Raw genomic sequence first — 16,366 nt, 5'->3', positions numbered from 1 at the left:
CATGCTATCCAAACTCAGTCGTATTTGAGGCCGGATTTAATAAATAGTGTTGAAAATGGTATGCTAAAGGCACCTTTTCAAAGTAAAACTGTTTTTTATATTTATTTATTTTTTAATCCCCATTTCTCCCCAATTTTGGAATGCCCAATTCCCACTACTTTCTAGGTCCTCGTGGTGGCGTGGTTACTCACCTCAATCCGGGTGGTGGAGGACAAGTCTCAGTTGCCTCCACTTCTGAGACAGTAAATCCACAGCGCATCTTATCACGTGACTTGTTGTGCATGACACAGCGGAGACTCACAGCATGTGGAGGCTCATGCTACTCTCCGCGATCCACGCACAACTTACCACACGCCCCATTGAGAGCGAGAACCACTTAATCATGACCAAGAGGAGGCTACCCCATGTGACTCTACCCTCCCTAGCAACCGGACCAATTTGGTTGCTTAGGAGACCTATCCTAGTCACTCAGCACACCCTGGATTCGAACGTGCAACTCCAGGGGTGATAGTCAGTGTCAATATTCACTGAGCTACCCAGGCCCCCCAACTTTAAACTTTTTAAGTGTATTGAATTTAGCTACATGATAATGCTTGTATGAAAATGCAACAGTACACAACAAAGGGTTGTATAGGAGTTACATTATGTTACAATACTGCCGCACAGTCTTACTACATGCTGAAGTATATACTTCATATCACCAGCTAAGTTCATACTTAAAGTATGAAGTAGAAGTATGCGAATTGGGATTCATCTTTGCTCTTTTGCAGCTTTATTTCCTGATGTTGTGTTGTTGACTTGTCTCTCTGAATGTAGCCTCACAATTGTGTATGAGTCCATTTTTAAATTTGTGTGTGTTTAACAGACTGTCTGCAGAAGTGCTGGAGAAAGACCAGCTCATTCAGTGCCTGCAAGATCAACTTCGAAAGCAAGTTCCCAGAATGCAGCAGCACTCAGACTCTGAGATGAGTGCCAGGCTGTCAAGTGATGGCACCTCTTCCTTCTGTGGTAGCCCTCATGCTGTCCACAGAGTTCACACAGGTAACACTCAAAAAATAGCATTTGTTTATTTTTTGCAAAACTTTATGCCATGGATAAATATATCTTAAGACTCCACAATGATTTATACAAAAAACAACCAAATAAAATTAATAAATGCACATACAAATCCTTGCGTTTTCCTTTGTTTCATGTAGCTGCTTCATTTGTTTGGGAATGCACCTGAATGTATCTCATGTAACACATTACAATGTAAAATTAAAACATAATTTTTGTAAACAAACTTCCTGGAAACTTAATATTTTATTCACCTGAATTGGAATCGCTAGTAATAGATAAATTGAATCTCAGTTCAAGACAGAGCACCTCTTAAGTCAAGTTGAATTATTCATCTGGTATACCATTACCCGGTGCTCAGTGACCTTTTGACCTGTAGAGAGACCTTGAGTTTTAGGAACTGGTAACGGCTTGATGTAGTTTTCACAAGTGATTCGAAATAATATAAATAAAATGTGTAAGTATTAATGAGTATGCAGCACAACAACTTTGGTTATAACTTTGTGTCTATTGAGGCATTTTAGTGAACATTTAGCCAACATCATCCTGTTTTTATATTTATATATATATATTTATTTATCTTAGATATATTTTAGAAATAGACGCCCTGCTTTGTCTAATAACAGTTATTTTCCGTTCGTTTGCGGTCATGTTTGCTTGAGGATTTGGAGTGGTGTAGTTGAACGGCAAGAGCTGAAGTCGGTGTCCCGTTACCGGCCCGTACAGATGCATTATTCAGTATGTGGTGTTATATCCTCTACTCCCTGAGTGCCTTTAAGAACAGTTGAGGTTAGGAGTAGCTGGAGACGAGTGAGCAAATTGTGATCCATAACGGTGTCTCTCGAAGCAGGTGGAGGAAAGTGCTAAAAGCCACCAAAGATGAAGGTAACTACCAAGTGTTGCTCTGACTTGCCACTGTCTATTATGTCGTTAATATTAATCAAACAACAGTAACAAAAAAACTACTAAATGCACTTGGCTGGATAACTTAAGATTAACTTTTATCATTATTAATATATTATAATCATACAGTGAAGACCAGTAGTTTTATGGTACATTGTGTGACTTTTTTCAATTTTTGAATGGTTGCTTTTGTACTTTATACTGTTGTTATAAAGGTTAAATGTTGCACTTACAAAGTTTTTTTTTATTTGTATCCTTGGTCTATTTTTATTTGTTCTGTCGCTTGTAAGTTGTTTCTTTGTTGCTTTATTACTGACTGTTGACTTGTCTTGAATAATAACTTGAACTTGAAACTGTTTACTCAAAGCAGTTAGTATTTTGTTGTGGTCTCAGAATTGGTATCAAACATTGTCAGATTAATTTCATATGTAAGCAAAATGAAGTTTCAAATGTAAGTGCAGGAGGAGCTTGTTTTTCTAGGCCTGTCAATCATATCCCAATGATATATAAGCAGCTGCTTCCCTCTCACCCGTGACGATTCTTCTGGCATCCCTCCACCTTCCCATCTCCACCTTTATATGTTATAACGACTTTACCAATTATTATTTATAATTGTCTTTCTGTTTCTTGCTCAAGTCAGAGAGTCTGTGGGGATTTTAGAGCTCATGCCCAGTCCTGTGCTCGAGCCCCTCTGTTATGGACAGCATAAAATAGGAACCAGTGAACTCTAACATTATAACCGAAATATATGCCCAAATAAATCGTAATCAGAAATCGAATTGAAATCAATTTAAGAGCTTGTGAATTTATTTGAAGCAGATCGGGTAATCTGTATCAATACTTAGCTCAACATGGGTAATCTTTCCCTTTAACGTCGTGTGACCCCCACATCCACATGCGTTGACATTGTATTTTGGCTCCTCTATATGCAACACATAATTTATTTTAAACCGACTGATCTCAGTTCAGGAGACACTGTGATGTCAGTAAAGGGTTAAACTTTCGACGCAAGGACTCGTGACAAAACAACATGGCGCCGATCACAGCAGAGTTTATATTTAGGAGAAACAACAACAAAATTACATCTGGTAAGAAACCTAATTAAGTTTTTACATTACAACTTGTTTGAGTCAAAAGATTAGAGTCTCTAGTTTCATTCGATATGCCATTTTTAAAATTTCATAGATTTATCGTGAAACGGCACGTTGTTAAACGCAATGACCACGTACATGGACTGTATGCTCAGTTTCAGTTAAAATATCCTTTATTCACTGTGCATTACCACATTGAGAATTAATGGATGCATCCAAAAACTGGAAAATGATGCTTTTAGAGACTTTATATGGAGTTAGGATGAAAATAAGGTGTATTTCAAACTGTTCTGAGACCAGTGCAGACAGACAGCACACTGGTGGTTAAGTCATTCACTAAATAGGGAGCAAGGGAGCATCCTATAGCTCTTTTAAGCAGCATTCAATCCAAACTTCCAATCAAAAGTTCAGTTTCAGGCTGCAGATGATGTTTGGATCACTCAACATGTTTGGCAGACATGTGACAATGATAATCAGTACATAGATTCACAATTTATAATGTATCATTTTATTTTAACATGGCTGGCAGTGATTGGATGATACTGGACATTATTTTGAATCAGAATTAATTATGCTCATTTCTGATGTAATGTCAGTAACATCTCAAAAACATGAATAACCAACACTCCTGGAAACACAATAAACTTGGTATTAATAATAAAATAACATTTCACAACTTACTACCGCTGTCCACATATGTGGACATCAATTTTTAGGAAAACTATTTGGTGTAAAAAAAAAAAAAAAAAAAAAAAACTTTTTTTGCACGTTTCTTAGGTGCTACTAGTTACAAATCAAAAAGGCAAATGGAAAATGCACACAGCAGTCATGCTCGGGTCTCAGAAGGTTAAAGAAAGTATGAAATGAATATGGACCTCTTTTACTTTATTAAATGTTCCTGGTCTTCTCGTGCATGTTATTCTGAAGATTTTTATTTTTATTTTTATTTTTATTTTTTTTCAATAATCAAAATGTAGTAACTTCACTTCTGAAACAACTTTCTGGAGATTTAACCAAGGCTGGACATGTGATATTAAATAATAATATCATACTCCACTTTTCTCAATCAAATCTTGATGAAGTCCCGCCCTTCATTATTGTTTCACTTAGAAATGTGTCACATTAAAAACAAAAGTGTTACAAATGCTGTTTCATGTTGTCTTTAAAATACAGCAGGGTGTGAATTTTTATCTGTGGATTTATTGCTTATAAATAGTTATTTGCAAAATGCATTTATCGATCAAGTTTGTTCTCGTGCCAAATCTCTCACAGGGCTGAAGGCGACCAATGGCAATGCATCTCCAGATACGAGGCTGGGACCCAGGGGCGTGGCTGTTGAAGAGGGCGTGTCTGAAGGTGATGAGGGGAGTGTCCGAATGATGCAGCATGAAAACGGGCGGCTACAGGAGCAGCTGAGGAGCAGCGAGGAGCTGAACGCTACACTCCGCAGTGAACTGGACCTCACCCGCTCCATCCTCAAACACAACACTCCATCCAAAACCTCACAGAACAGAACCACAGACAAACAGCCAGAGCAGCAGAACACATCAGCCAGCATGAGTATTAACTCAGGTCTTTTACAATGTTTCATTAAGATACTTCCTTAAAAAAATTACAAATCTGTAATCTATCTCATTTACTCATGTTGTTCCAAACCATGTGAGTCTTTATTCTATTGAACACAAAATATATTACGCAGTATCTTAGGGACTGGCAACCTCAGTCACCTTTCACTTTTAATGCGTGGAAAAAAGATGCAATGAAAGTGAGTTGTGACAGAGGAGGAAGAAAGTAAGTCATACAGGTTTGGAATACATGAGGGTGAGTAAATGATGACAGAATTTTCATTGTGTCCAGATGCTGGAACCCTTCAGTGTCACATCTGGTAAGGAAACAGGTTAAGAGTTAGTTCAAGTTCTCGTGTCAAGCCTGGTGTTGACTCGGGATTAAACTTTCTCTGTATCTCTCACTCCCTCTCTCGTAGATCTGTTGGCGGAACACTTGCTGGAGATCCGAGCGTTGCGTCAGCGTCTTGAAGAGACGATCAGAACCAACGAGAGACTCCGAGAACAATTAGAGAGAAAATTACAGGAAGCTGAGACAGACCCAGGTACACACACAACTACTCACAATTAAACAAAACAAACACACTCTGCAGGTCTCTCCGCAGCAATCTTCAGATCAGTCTGACTTTGTGTGTGTGATCAACAGCCACCAACATCTTCATTGCTGGTTCTGAGGATCAGGCTCACTTCAGCAGTGAACTTCACTTCCTGTTAGCACAGAACCACACACTCAAAGAGCAGCTGAACCAGGGAGCACGAGGTAACACACATGCTCAAACTCATATTGATTAAAATGATTAGATAATGGTTTTAATTAAACTTAAAGCTGGTAAAACACTTTCTCATATCGCAGCTTAATATGCAGAGTCAACTATTGACCTGCTTCAGTGGTCACTTTTTCCCGCAGCCGCCATATTTATGACCATCGGCGGGAGGAAACAGTCAAAAAATGCTTTTAATCCATGCAAAGTCCCAGGAAAGGTGTATACAGGTCTGAGGTTAGCACAAATATTGTCAAATGTGACTTTCGCAGACATTTTGATATATTTTATCCATGATTCATCTCTGTACGCCGGCAAGACTGATGTGTGACCGGCGAGTACACACGCCTACCAATACATCACCGTGAACATCTCTCATTCAGAAGTTAACACGTTTGTGTTGTTTTCTGCTCTGATTTGGTCAAAATATTACAAAACGTCTGTGATGGTCCTGTCTGTATTAATGTAAGAGCTGCTTTTAACTCATAAAGAATACACAGAAAGCAACCGAGGCATATTAGTGTACTTGCCCCCATCCTGATTTCTTCAGTTTCTGTGTATTAATATTATTATTAAAAATGATTTATTATTAGTTAATAACATAATTAATAATACTATAAAATATTAATTTAAATAATATAAATAACAAATAATAATAATAATAATAGATGACATATTATCACATAAATACAAGTTGATGTTGATTTAATTTGATGGGTAAAAGATCATAGTAATAATAATGATTATTATTATAGTTATTAACAATTAATAAATAATACTATAACATATTATTAATATTATTATTAAAAATGATTATTATTAGTTAATAACATAATTAGTAATACTATAAAATATTAATTTAAATAACAAATAATAATAATAATAATAGATGACTTTATATATATATATTTTTTTTTTATATTTAAAAAAAAAAAAAAAAAAAATGTACTGGCTAATGTTGCTCCTCAATGGAAAAGTTAATTTCTTACTCTGGTTTGTGTTTGTGTAGATAAGCAGAAAGAGAATGATCGGCTGAGAGAGACTCTGGCTAGAAGAACAGCTAAACTGGAGCTGAGCAGAAAAGAGTGTGAAACGCTAAAACAAGAGCGAACACAGCTACAGGACAACCTGTACAGGTAACACACACACACGCATGCGTGCATCTGCAAGTAGTCTCAGTCTCAGACAGCACAGTCATCGGCCGCCCACAGTTAATTTGCTGACCACCAATGCATTTTAACACACAGATTAATAATCTTTAGGTAGTTCTGCATTTGTGTTTCCCATATAAGATGATCCAAAGAAGAGATACGCTGCAGATAACACACTCATTATCTGTGGCAGCCGTTCAGTGATCCAGTAATGCGTGTGTATCATGTGTCATTCTGAGAGGGCATGTGTAATGATATGTTAATTAGTTGTTGTAATTATTGCAATTATTGGAAATCCAGGAGGTAAATGCATAATTGCTTAACCTGTTGATGCTCATTGACCCCACCCATGGGTTTGAATTTACTTTGCTTAAATGAGTTCACATTTACTATATAGTGTGCTGCTCATAATGTTGACAAATTATACATCTAAATTGCACATCAACAGGTTAATGAGAGTTTTATATTACACATACACACACTCAGTATTTTGTCCCTGAACTTTTTAAAACAAGCAGATGTCTGTGTTTACATGCATGTGAGGGCCAAATTTAGGAAAAAATGTCCTCACGAATATAGTGAAACATGATGAAAACGGACTAGTGAGGACATTTTCAGTGGTCTTCGCCGTTCGAAAGGCTCATAAATCAGCCAAATCATGTTTGTCAACAGGTTTCTGTGGGGTTTAGGGTTAGAGTATAGAAAATATAATTAGCTCTATAGAAAAACCATTGCGTCTATGAGATGTCCTCACTAATAAAGTGAAACAAATGTGTGTATTTGTGTTTTAGATTGCAGTGTGAAAACTCTCATCAGAGGCAGCAGTTGTTAGACACTCAGCAGCTTCTGCAGTCTGTGCGTGTTGAACTACAAATACAGGAACATATCAAGAACTCCACGCACACTCACACAGGTATTTTAGAAAGCACCTGATTCTCTTAAATGCTCAGTACATTTTGAAACACAGCTGATATATGTGTATGTGTGTGTGCAGGAGAGGGCCATGATTCAGGATCTGGTTCTGCAGTGGATCTGAGTGAGTTATTGGCTGAGATCAGACAGCTGCGTATGCTGTTAGAGAGAAGCATCCAGACCAACACAACACTCAGACAGAGACTAGAACAACAACTACTGACCCGCACAGACCCCAAATCTACCATCAACATCAACTACCTGCTGCCTAACACAGGTACATACACACACAGACCCCGAGTCAACCCTTAACATCAACTACCTCTTGAACTATCGATGTGCCATATTTAAACGTTTTTTTTTTCTTCTCTGTTTCAGATGAAGCTGGTAAATTAAATGCTCTTCACTCACAGACAGACCCGTCTAGTGCTGTACATGGTAAATATAATTCAATATATAGAAAATACAGAGAATAGAGTAAAAAAATAAATTAAAATTATGTTGATATTTGATCCAATCTGAACATGTAGGTCATCTTAACCAGTATATGTCAGACAGAAATGTTGTATTTGTGTGTTTAGACAGTGGTAATTCAGCAGACAGCGGCTCCCATGCTCCGTCCCGGCTGGTTCCGGGTCATCGGCTCTGGGTGGACCGGTGCGGCCGTCATGTTCTGGGTTTGATAGAAGATTATAACGCCCTGCGCAAACAGATCAGTGAAGCCAAAAGACTCAGTGCAGACATGGACAAACATGTACAGGACTGCAGCAGGGTGAGACACACACACACACACACACATTGAAGTGTGTTAATGAGAGGGTTCCCACAGTCATGGAAAACCTGAAAATATCAGGGAATTTTAAAATAAAAATTAATAAAATCTCAAAAAATAAAATAAAAAAAAATATGGAAAAATCAGGGAAATTATTTACGTTTTATAAGTAATCGAGAAGTCATCTGAATTAATAAAATCTAAACATTAATGGAAAATTAATGAAAATGAATAAAATCTGAAAAGTCTTGAAAGAATCATGGAAATTACACCTGCCTTGCACTGCGAGGCACGGCACGAACTACCATACTTTGTACATAATTTGAATTGAGTTGTGCTGTGTTCATTTTCTGTTGGTGGGGTGGGTTTTGTGTGGATGACTGAAAAATACATCTGTTTATAAAGATATTGCGATTAATCGCGATTAACTACAAAAAATTATGCGATTAATCGCGATTAACTACAAAAAATTATGCGATTAATCAAATCTGAAAGGTCATGGAAAATTCATAGGAATGAATAAAATGCAAAAAAGGCATGAAAATAAATTCTAAAAAGTCGTGGATTATTCATGGAAATTAATAAAATCTAATATATATATATATATATATATATGGAAAAATAATGGAAATTATTTACATTTTAAAAGTCATCGAAGTCATCTGAATTAATCAAATTTAAAAGGTCATGGAAAATTCATAGAAATGAATAAAATTCAAAAGATCATGGAAATTAAAATCTAAAAAGTCATTGATTAATCATGGAAATTAATCAAATCTGAAAAGTCATGGAAAAGTATGGAAATTAATAACATCTAAATATTAATGAAAATTAATAAAATCTGAAAAGTCATGGAAAAATCAAGGAAAATATCAAAATCTAAAAAAGTCTCGAAAGAATCATGGAAATTAATAAAATCTAAAAGGTCATTTAAAATAATGGTAATTAGTCAAATCTAAAAAGTCAATGAAAAGTTCTGGAAGTTAATCAAATCTAAAGGTCATGGAAATTTCTTTAATGATTTTTTTTTTTCTAGCTTTTCTCTAATCAATATTTCATGAACTACAGTAAATAGTGCTCTTGCGTAGAGTAAAACGTGTTTGCAATCTAAAGTGATTTTTGATTTGTCTGTAATTTGTTCATTTGAGTTAGTTCTTTAAGTGAATTCGTTGAAACGATTCACAAATCAGTATAATGATTCTTTTGCAAAAATGATTGTTAAAAAACGTTATCCAGTAATCACCAATGCCTGGAAAGGTCATGGAAATTCCTTGGTCAAAAAGGGTGAGAACCCCCAACATGAGTGTTCTGTATGTTTATTGGGAGCTAAGAATGTTTTCTATTGTGTATGTGTGTGTGTATCAGGCTGTAGATCAGTTTCATATGAAGAGTTTCTCCAGCAGTGTGAACACTTTGCAGCACGTTCTAGAGGAGGCTGCACAACTTCTCAAACTGCTCTGGAGAGTCTCACTTCCCTCAGGAGGTGGCACACACTCTCAACAGGTAACAAACCTAGCTATGAGGACATAAACTTTCTGCTGTTTTATATACAGTTAAATATAATACCACAGACCTGGATGAAATATCAGTATTTATAGTGCTGTTGAAGTTAACGCGTTAACACATAATTCGTTTAACGCCACTCATTTTTTTTACGCTGTTAACACGTAATATGACCCTTTTAATAACCTGTAGTTCACGAGAAGCGAGTCAATTTGTGCAAACGCCACTACTGTCACATGCATTGTCCGCTGGGAAAACAGATGGTGGGAGACATTATGCTGATACCTGCGCCAAGCATTTTATCAGTATAGCACAGCGGTAGAACATGCACGCAAAGCACCGATTAAGCTCGGAACTTTTTCAGCGGCAAGACAGCTGCCATTTGAACACCTGCCTTGCACTGGCAGGCGCGGCACGAACTACCATACTTTGTACATAATTTGAATTGAGTTGTGCTGTGTTCATTTTCTGTTGGTGGGGTGGGTTTTGTGTGGATGACTGAAAAATACATCTGGATGAAGCATATTTGTCCACTCATGTTTATAAAGATATTGCGATTAATCGCGATTAACTACAAAAAATTATGCGATTAATCGCGATTAACTACAAAAAATATACGATTAATCGCGATTAACTACAAAAAATTATGCAATTAATCACGATTAACTACAAAAAATATACGATTAATCGCGATTAACTACAAAAAATATACGATTAATCGTGATTACAAAAAATTATGCGATTAATCGCAATTAAATACTTCGTTTGACAGCCCTAGTATTTTTATTATACCCGTCTCGCTCTCTTTTGTCTTGTATCGGATCAGGATGAGCTGTTGAAGAGCGAGATCTCTCATCTGAAGAGTCGTCTCTCACAGCAGGAGAAAATGTTGACTGGAGCTGTCAAACGCCTGAGATCCACCAATCAGCTGAAAGAGGGCATGGAGCGTGTCATCATGTACCAGTGTAAGAGACACGCATCTGCACGCTCAACATATGTTCAAGTTGAATATTCATTTAGAGTTAATATTTGTGCTGTTTCCTGTAGTGTCTCTTACTCACGGTGTGTTGAAAAGAGCTAGAGGAAACCTGGAGGTGAGCTTGAGTTTGTTTACTTCTCTTTTTTTAATTCTCAAAGTGGACTGTAAATCAGCCCAACATTATGTCTGTACTGTTTGTTCTCTATTAAAGCAATGGAACATGAGAGCTCCTGCATTACAGTGATTTTATGATCATTTATCATATATATATATTTTTTTTTAATGAAAGCTTGGAGTTGGTGTGAGTAGGCCACCGGTGTACCACTCATTGTGGAATATATTTTAAATTCCCTCTAAATTATCAACTTTTTGATCTTTTTTTTTTTTTTTTTACTGGTAAAACAAATGGGGGATTTGGGATCGAAACAATTTACAGTCTCTGATGCTGAAATCCCAAAACACTGCTTATTCTTAATAAAAGTGTATTTTTGGACTGGATTTTGTTTGTTATATGTGAACTAATAAAGGTAAATTCCTAGTTTCAACATTATTTGTACTTTAGACCAGTGGTTCTCAACCAGGGGGTTGGGACCCACTAGGGGGCCTCAATATCTCTGACAATTATTTAACATATTAGTAATACATAATTATTATACCATGTGACCCACATTTGTTTTTCGACCATTGAAAATGTGTAAAATTTAACAATATATACTGAACTAGAATATAAAAGCATATTAAGATATCTTTAATACTTCTGGAGTTATTGGCACTCCAACTTTGGAAAAACAACCCATTTTTCCCATTTTTGGACTCACACAATTGGTTTATAATGCAACAAGAGGTGCTGACGTCAACTGATTTTAGTAATAGACCTGCCCATCTCTGTGTAAAAATAAAATCATGCTGCTGCCACCTTTCTAAGGTTATTTTTTGACCTGTAGTTTTACTCTAAAGGCGTAAATAGTTGTTTAGGGCTCCCCTCTACAAAATAATGGATTACTCTTTAACCTCATGAGACCCAAGTGTGACTGCTGTGTGCATTTTCCATTCCCCTTTTTGATTTGTAACTAGTAACCCCTAAGAAACATGCTAAAAAATCTAACCCAAATAGTTTAGCTAAAAGTTGATGTCCACATATGTGGACAGCGGGACTAAGTTGAGAAATTTTTTAAATAATACGAAGATATAGAAAGTCTTTTTTTTTTTTATCATATTAAGTTTGCAGTAGTATTGGTTATTCATGTTTTTTGAGACGTTACAGACATTACATCAGAAATGAGCATAATTAATTCTGATTCAAAATAATGTCCAGTATCATCCAATCACTGCCAGCCATGTTAAAATAAAATGATACATTATAAATTCTGAATCTATGTACTGATTATCATTGTCCCATGTCTGCCAAACATGCTGAGTGATCCAAACATCATCTGCAGCCTGAAACTGAACTTTTGATCAGAAGTTTGGATTGAATGCTGCTTAAAAGAGCTATAGGATGCTCCCTTGCTCCCTATTTAGTGAATGACTCAACCTCCAGTGTGCTGTCTGTCTGCACAGTGAATATAGGATATTTTAACTGAAACTGAGCATACAGTCCATGTACGTGGTCATTGTGTGTAACAGCGTGCCGTTTCATGATAAATCGCTCAAATGTAAAAAATGGGATATCTAATGAAACTTACCAGGTGTAGTTTTGTTGACGTTTCAACCAAACACAAACTCCGCTGTGATCAGCACCATGTTGTTTTGTCACGTGACTTTGTACGGCGAAAGTTTAACCCTTTACTGGCAACACTGAGTCTCCTGAACTAAGATCAGTCGGTTTAAGTAAAATGAAATTATGCCAGGCATATTGCAAAGCCAAAATACAACATCCACACACGTGGACGCAGGGTCGCATGAGGTTAAATATTGAACCATGGCATTCAATATTTTAGTTTGCAATATTTAGTTTTTTATATCATCATTTGTTTATCTTTCATCACAAATTTTAGCTGAGGAAGTTTCTGATATTTGTTTGATTTGACATGGAATAACCCAAATGTACTCTTTGGCACTTTGGCAAGACACTTAGTACAGTTCAACTACCTTTTTAGAGTATTTTAGGCTTTTGTTTTCTTCTCAAAAAAGCTTGACAATTAATTATCGCTTGCTCTCTTTCCTTTATTTCACATCTGTATTTCAGTCTAACTATTTGAACATTTATGGCCCGAAGGGTCTGCCGGTGGAAGGTTAGTTTAATAAGGGGTTGTGTGTTTGTGCTCACAGAAGAGCAATTTTTGTGTTTATTTGCATGTGCAATTAACAATCACAGCATGTACACTGTTCTTTCAATTCCTATAACTATGATTTGTTTTTTGCCTGTTTTTCCTCATGGCATAGTGAAGATTTATTCTTTTCTGTTGTTCTGACCTTATAGTATATTTTGCTTTAAACAAGCATGTAAAGCTATGTATTGATTTACTTGATTTTGTTTAGATCGTTTGGGATCCCAACACATTTCTTGATTGTTTTTGTAGGACGTCCCACTGAGTGGCCAGTGACCAATGAGAAAACAGCTACTATGTCCAGTCCACAGTGAGAACAACTCACATTGCAGCTCTTAGTGACGTCATCCCCCGATTTGTCTAATTTATTTTTCTTCTTTTTGAGGTACACCAATGCAATACAGTACACGTAAGTCACTTTTGACATGGCTGTAATAAAAGGGAAATGTTTTTATTTTTTAAATATTTTGAACTTGTTTTATAAAACGTTTGTCTTTAAATGGTTTTAAACAGCTTTCTGTTCACTGCCTTTGTCCATGTTGTACTGCCCTGTCTAAAATCTAATATTTTGATGCAAGTGGGTGGAACATTAAAAGCTCTCATGTAAATGCATCAATCTGTCTTTTATAGAAACATAAAAGATCCTTTACAACACTAGCTCTTTATTCTTTGGAAAAGTTTAATTATAGGTCAAATAGTATTCCATGTTTTCAATCTTCAGCACAAGGTTAATACACTTTAATGAAATCAGACCCTTTACATTATTTTATTATGGTTAATAAGACAAATATATTGCAATTAGCACATACAAAAGTTCAATACAAAAAGCCCATGACATAAAATGAAAAATTCTAACATTTATATACATGTAACTACAAATGACCTAGAAGAAAATTACATTTAAATGTGTAATGACCGTTTTCAGCTGCTATTAGGACTGATTGTTTTTCATATTTAATTGCTTTTAAATAGAAAAGACTGTGTAGTCCAGGTAAGAAACCTTGGCACCATAAAGACTCATTTTAAGTAGAACTCAGAATCTTTTAAACTAATTCATTATGTGAAGTTCAACGAATCCATTCAGATCTCTGAATTGACAGCTTTTCCCAAGTATTAAGCTCTGATTAGAGCAGTAAATTTGAGGTGTTTGCGTATCTAACGTTGAACGTGCCGTACAAAGGCTTGGACAAGCTGAATGAAAGGCTCCTGGCCCTCCAGCGTGCCCTTAGATCCCGGTGTGGGTGGTTTGATTTGTGGAGAAGGAAGCAGCCCGCTGGCGGGGGAGGATGGGGAACCTCGCCGGAAAAATCGGAATAATGTCGACAACAATGTACTCTGATAGAAAAAAATATAACAGAATAAAGCAAGATAAAATCAGGGAACTGATTCTGATTTACATACAGGCCATAAAACAACCATATAATGTATTAATATCCACTCAGAGTAGAATGAGGTTCCAGTAGTGTTGGAGATACACGGTTGTGTTCAAAAGTTTGCATACCCTGGCAGAAATTGTGAAATTTTGGCACTGATTTTAAAAATATGTCTGATCATGCCAAAAAACTGTCTTTTATTTAAGGATAGTGATCATATGAAGCCATTTATTATAAAAAGACGTTGTGGTTGTTTCAAGGAGCACAATATTTGTTGACCCCTCTCCAAACATAGCGCTTATGGTTGTGACCATAAAGCTCTATTTTGGTCTCGTCACTCCAAATTACAGTGTGCCAGAAGCTGTGAGGCATGTCAAGGTGTTGTCGGGCATATTGTAACCGGGCTTTTTTGTGGCATTGGCACAGTAAAGGCGTCTTTCTGGCAACTCGACAATGCAGCTCATTTTTGTTCAAGTATCGTTGTATTGTGCTCCTTGAAACAACCACACCGTCTTTTTCCAGAGCAGCCTGTATTTCTCCTGAGGTTACCTGTGGGTTTTTCTTTGTATCCTGAACAATTCTTCTGGCAGTTGTGGCTGAAATCTTTCTTGGTCTACCTGACCTTGGCTTGGTATCAGGAGATCCCTGAATTTTCCACTTCTTAATATGTGATTGAACAGTACTGACTGGCATTTTCAAGGCTTTGGATATCTTTTTATATCCTTTTCCATCTTTATAAAGTTCCATTATCTTGTTATGCAGGTCTTTTGACAGTTCTTTTCTGCTCCCCATGGCTCAGTATCTAGCCTGCTCAGTGTATCCACGTGAGAGCTAACAAACTCATTGACTATTTATACACAGACACTAATTGCAATTTAAAAAGCCACATGATCGGTCATATTTTCAAAATCAATGCCAAAATTTTGCAATTTCTACCAGGGTATGTAAACTTTTGAGCACAACTGTAGGTGGTTTGTAACTGGTTTACACTCAAGAGTCTAGTAACCAGCATAATTATTACTTACAAAAACATTTCAAAATAATTTTTTGAGTCATGAATATCAAGTTTTCTTAGGGTTACACCATTTGACCTCAACAAAATTTGCCTTTCATAAAAAAAATTCAAGTTATATATATATATTAGGGCTGTCAATTGATAAAAATTATTACTATTAATTTTAATAAAATTAATTACAACTGATCACATATATATATACTATATTTGCTTAGAAAGCCCCTCAAATAGAAATAATTCAATAAAAATATATATTATAAAAAATAATAATGTAGATAATTGTAAAGCAACTTTACAATAAGGTTCTATTTGTCAACATTAATGTTAACAATGCACAATCCTTTTAAAGCTTTTATTAATCTTCGTTTCTCAAATCAAAAGTTGTTTGTTAACATTAGTTAATACACTATGAACTAACATGAACTTACAATCAACAATTGTATTTTCATTAACTAATATTAAAGATTAATAAATACTGTAAACAATATATTGTTAACTGTTTGTTCATGATACCTAATGCATGAACCAATATTAATGAATGGAACCTTACTGTAAAGTGTGTATATAAACAAGTATAGTGAATTTTTGAGTTGAATATCAAGAAATGTTCTTAGAGTTACACTATCTGACCAACAAAATGTGCCTTTTCATAAAAATGTTCAGGTTCTGATAACTCACCAGCTCTGAGCTGAGCTCTTGCTTGAGTCTCTGTTTGTCTCTAGGCAAAACTGAAGGATCCTTTAGACAGCGAACAGCCTGAGAGATCAACACGTAGAAACAGTTCTCCATCGAGAACATCAATAAAGACCTAGAATGAGAAGAGGAACTTTATTAACTGGAGAACGTTATATTCAGATTAAGATCCAATATTTTTTATTAAAAAAAAAAAAAAAGGAGTTTCTCCTTACTTCAGTGCTTGTGTGTCCTCAGAGACGACAACTGGCTCTTTCTTCTTTTCAATCTACAACGAAAAAACAGAATCATATAAACAAATTTGACCCCCATAACATGTTCT

The 16,366-nt window shown here is 35.9% G+C and overlaps 2 protein-coding genes across 6 annotated transcripts in view; one reads left to right on the top strand and one right to left on the bottom strand.

The window, feature by feature from the left end:
* Positions 1–13,426, top strand: part of LOC127429291 (CDK5 regulatory subunit-associated protein 2-like) — a 60,789-nt gene extending 47,363 nt beyond the window's left edge. For 3 of the 4 annotated variants that reach the window (XM_051678242.1, XM_051678244.1, XM_051678241.1), the window contains 14 exons: positions 866–1,041; positions 4,323–4,622; positions 5,035–5,160; positions 5,262–5,375; positions 6,386–6,512; positions 7,319–7,440; positions 7,522–7,716; positions 7,818–7,877; positions 8,021–8,211; positions 9,577–9,714; positions 10,541–10,679; positions 10,762–10,808; positions 12,882–12,927; positions 13,216–13,426. In XM_051678242.1, the coding sequence (XP_051534202.1) occupies positions 866–1,041; positions 4,323–4,622; positions 5,035–5,160; positions 5,262–5,375; positions 6,386–6,512; positions 7,319–7,440; positions 7,522–7,716; positions 7,818–7,877; positions 8,021–8,211; positions 9,577–9,714; positions 10,541–10,679; positions 10,762–10,808; positions 12,882–12,927; positions 13,216–13,277 (1,843 nt within the window). In that variant the 3' untranslated portion in view covers positions 13,278–13,426. The remainder of the gene's footprint in view (positions 1–865; positions 1,042–4,322; positions 4,623–5,034; positions 5,161–5,261; positions 5,376–6,385; positions 6,513–7,318; positions 7,441–7,521; positions 7,717–7,817; positions 7,878–8,020; positions 8,212–9,576; positions 9,715–10,540; positions 10,680–10,761; positions 10,809–12,881; positions 12,928–13,215) is intronic. The other variant, XM_051678243.1, reaches the window with a different exon arrangement.
* Positions 13,427–13,620: 194 nt separating this feature from the next.
* The window catches only part of LOC127429294 (nucleoporin NUP188-like), a 36,695-nt gene continuing 33,949 nt past the window's right edge, over positions 13,621–16,366 (bottom strand). For both annotated transcript variants that reach the window (XM_051678248.1, XM_051678249.1), the window contains 3 exons: positions 16,260–16,312; positions 16,030–16,159; positions 13,621–14,298 (listed from right to left, as the gene is read on the bottom strand). In XM_051678248.1, the coding sequence (XP_051534208.1) occupies positions 14,119–14,298; positions 16,030–16,159; positions 16,260–16,312 (363 nt within the window). In that variant the 3' untranslated portion in view covers positions 13,621–14,118. The remainder of the gene's footprint in view (positions 14,299–16,029; positions 16,160–16,259; positions 16,313–16,366) is intronic.

The sequence above is a fragment of the Myxocyprinus asiaticus genome, chromosome 38 (assembly GCF_019703515.2).
Source record: "Myxocyprinus asiaticus isolate MX2 ecotype Aquarium Trade chromosome 38, UBuf_Myxa_2, whole genome shotgun sequence".
In the NCBI taxonomy this organism is placed as follows: domain Eukaryota; kingdom Metazoa; phylum Chordata; class Actinopteri; order Cypriniformes; family Catostomidae; genus Myxocyprinus; species Myxocyprinus asiaticus.
This window is presented reverse-complemented; position numbering and strand designations above follow the sequence as displayed.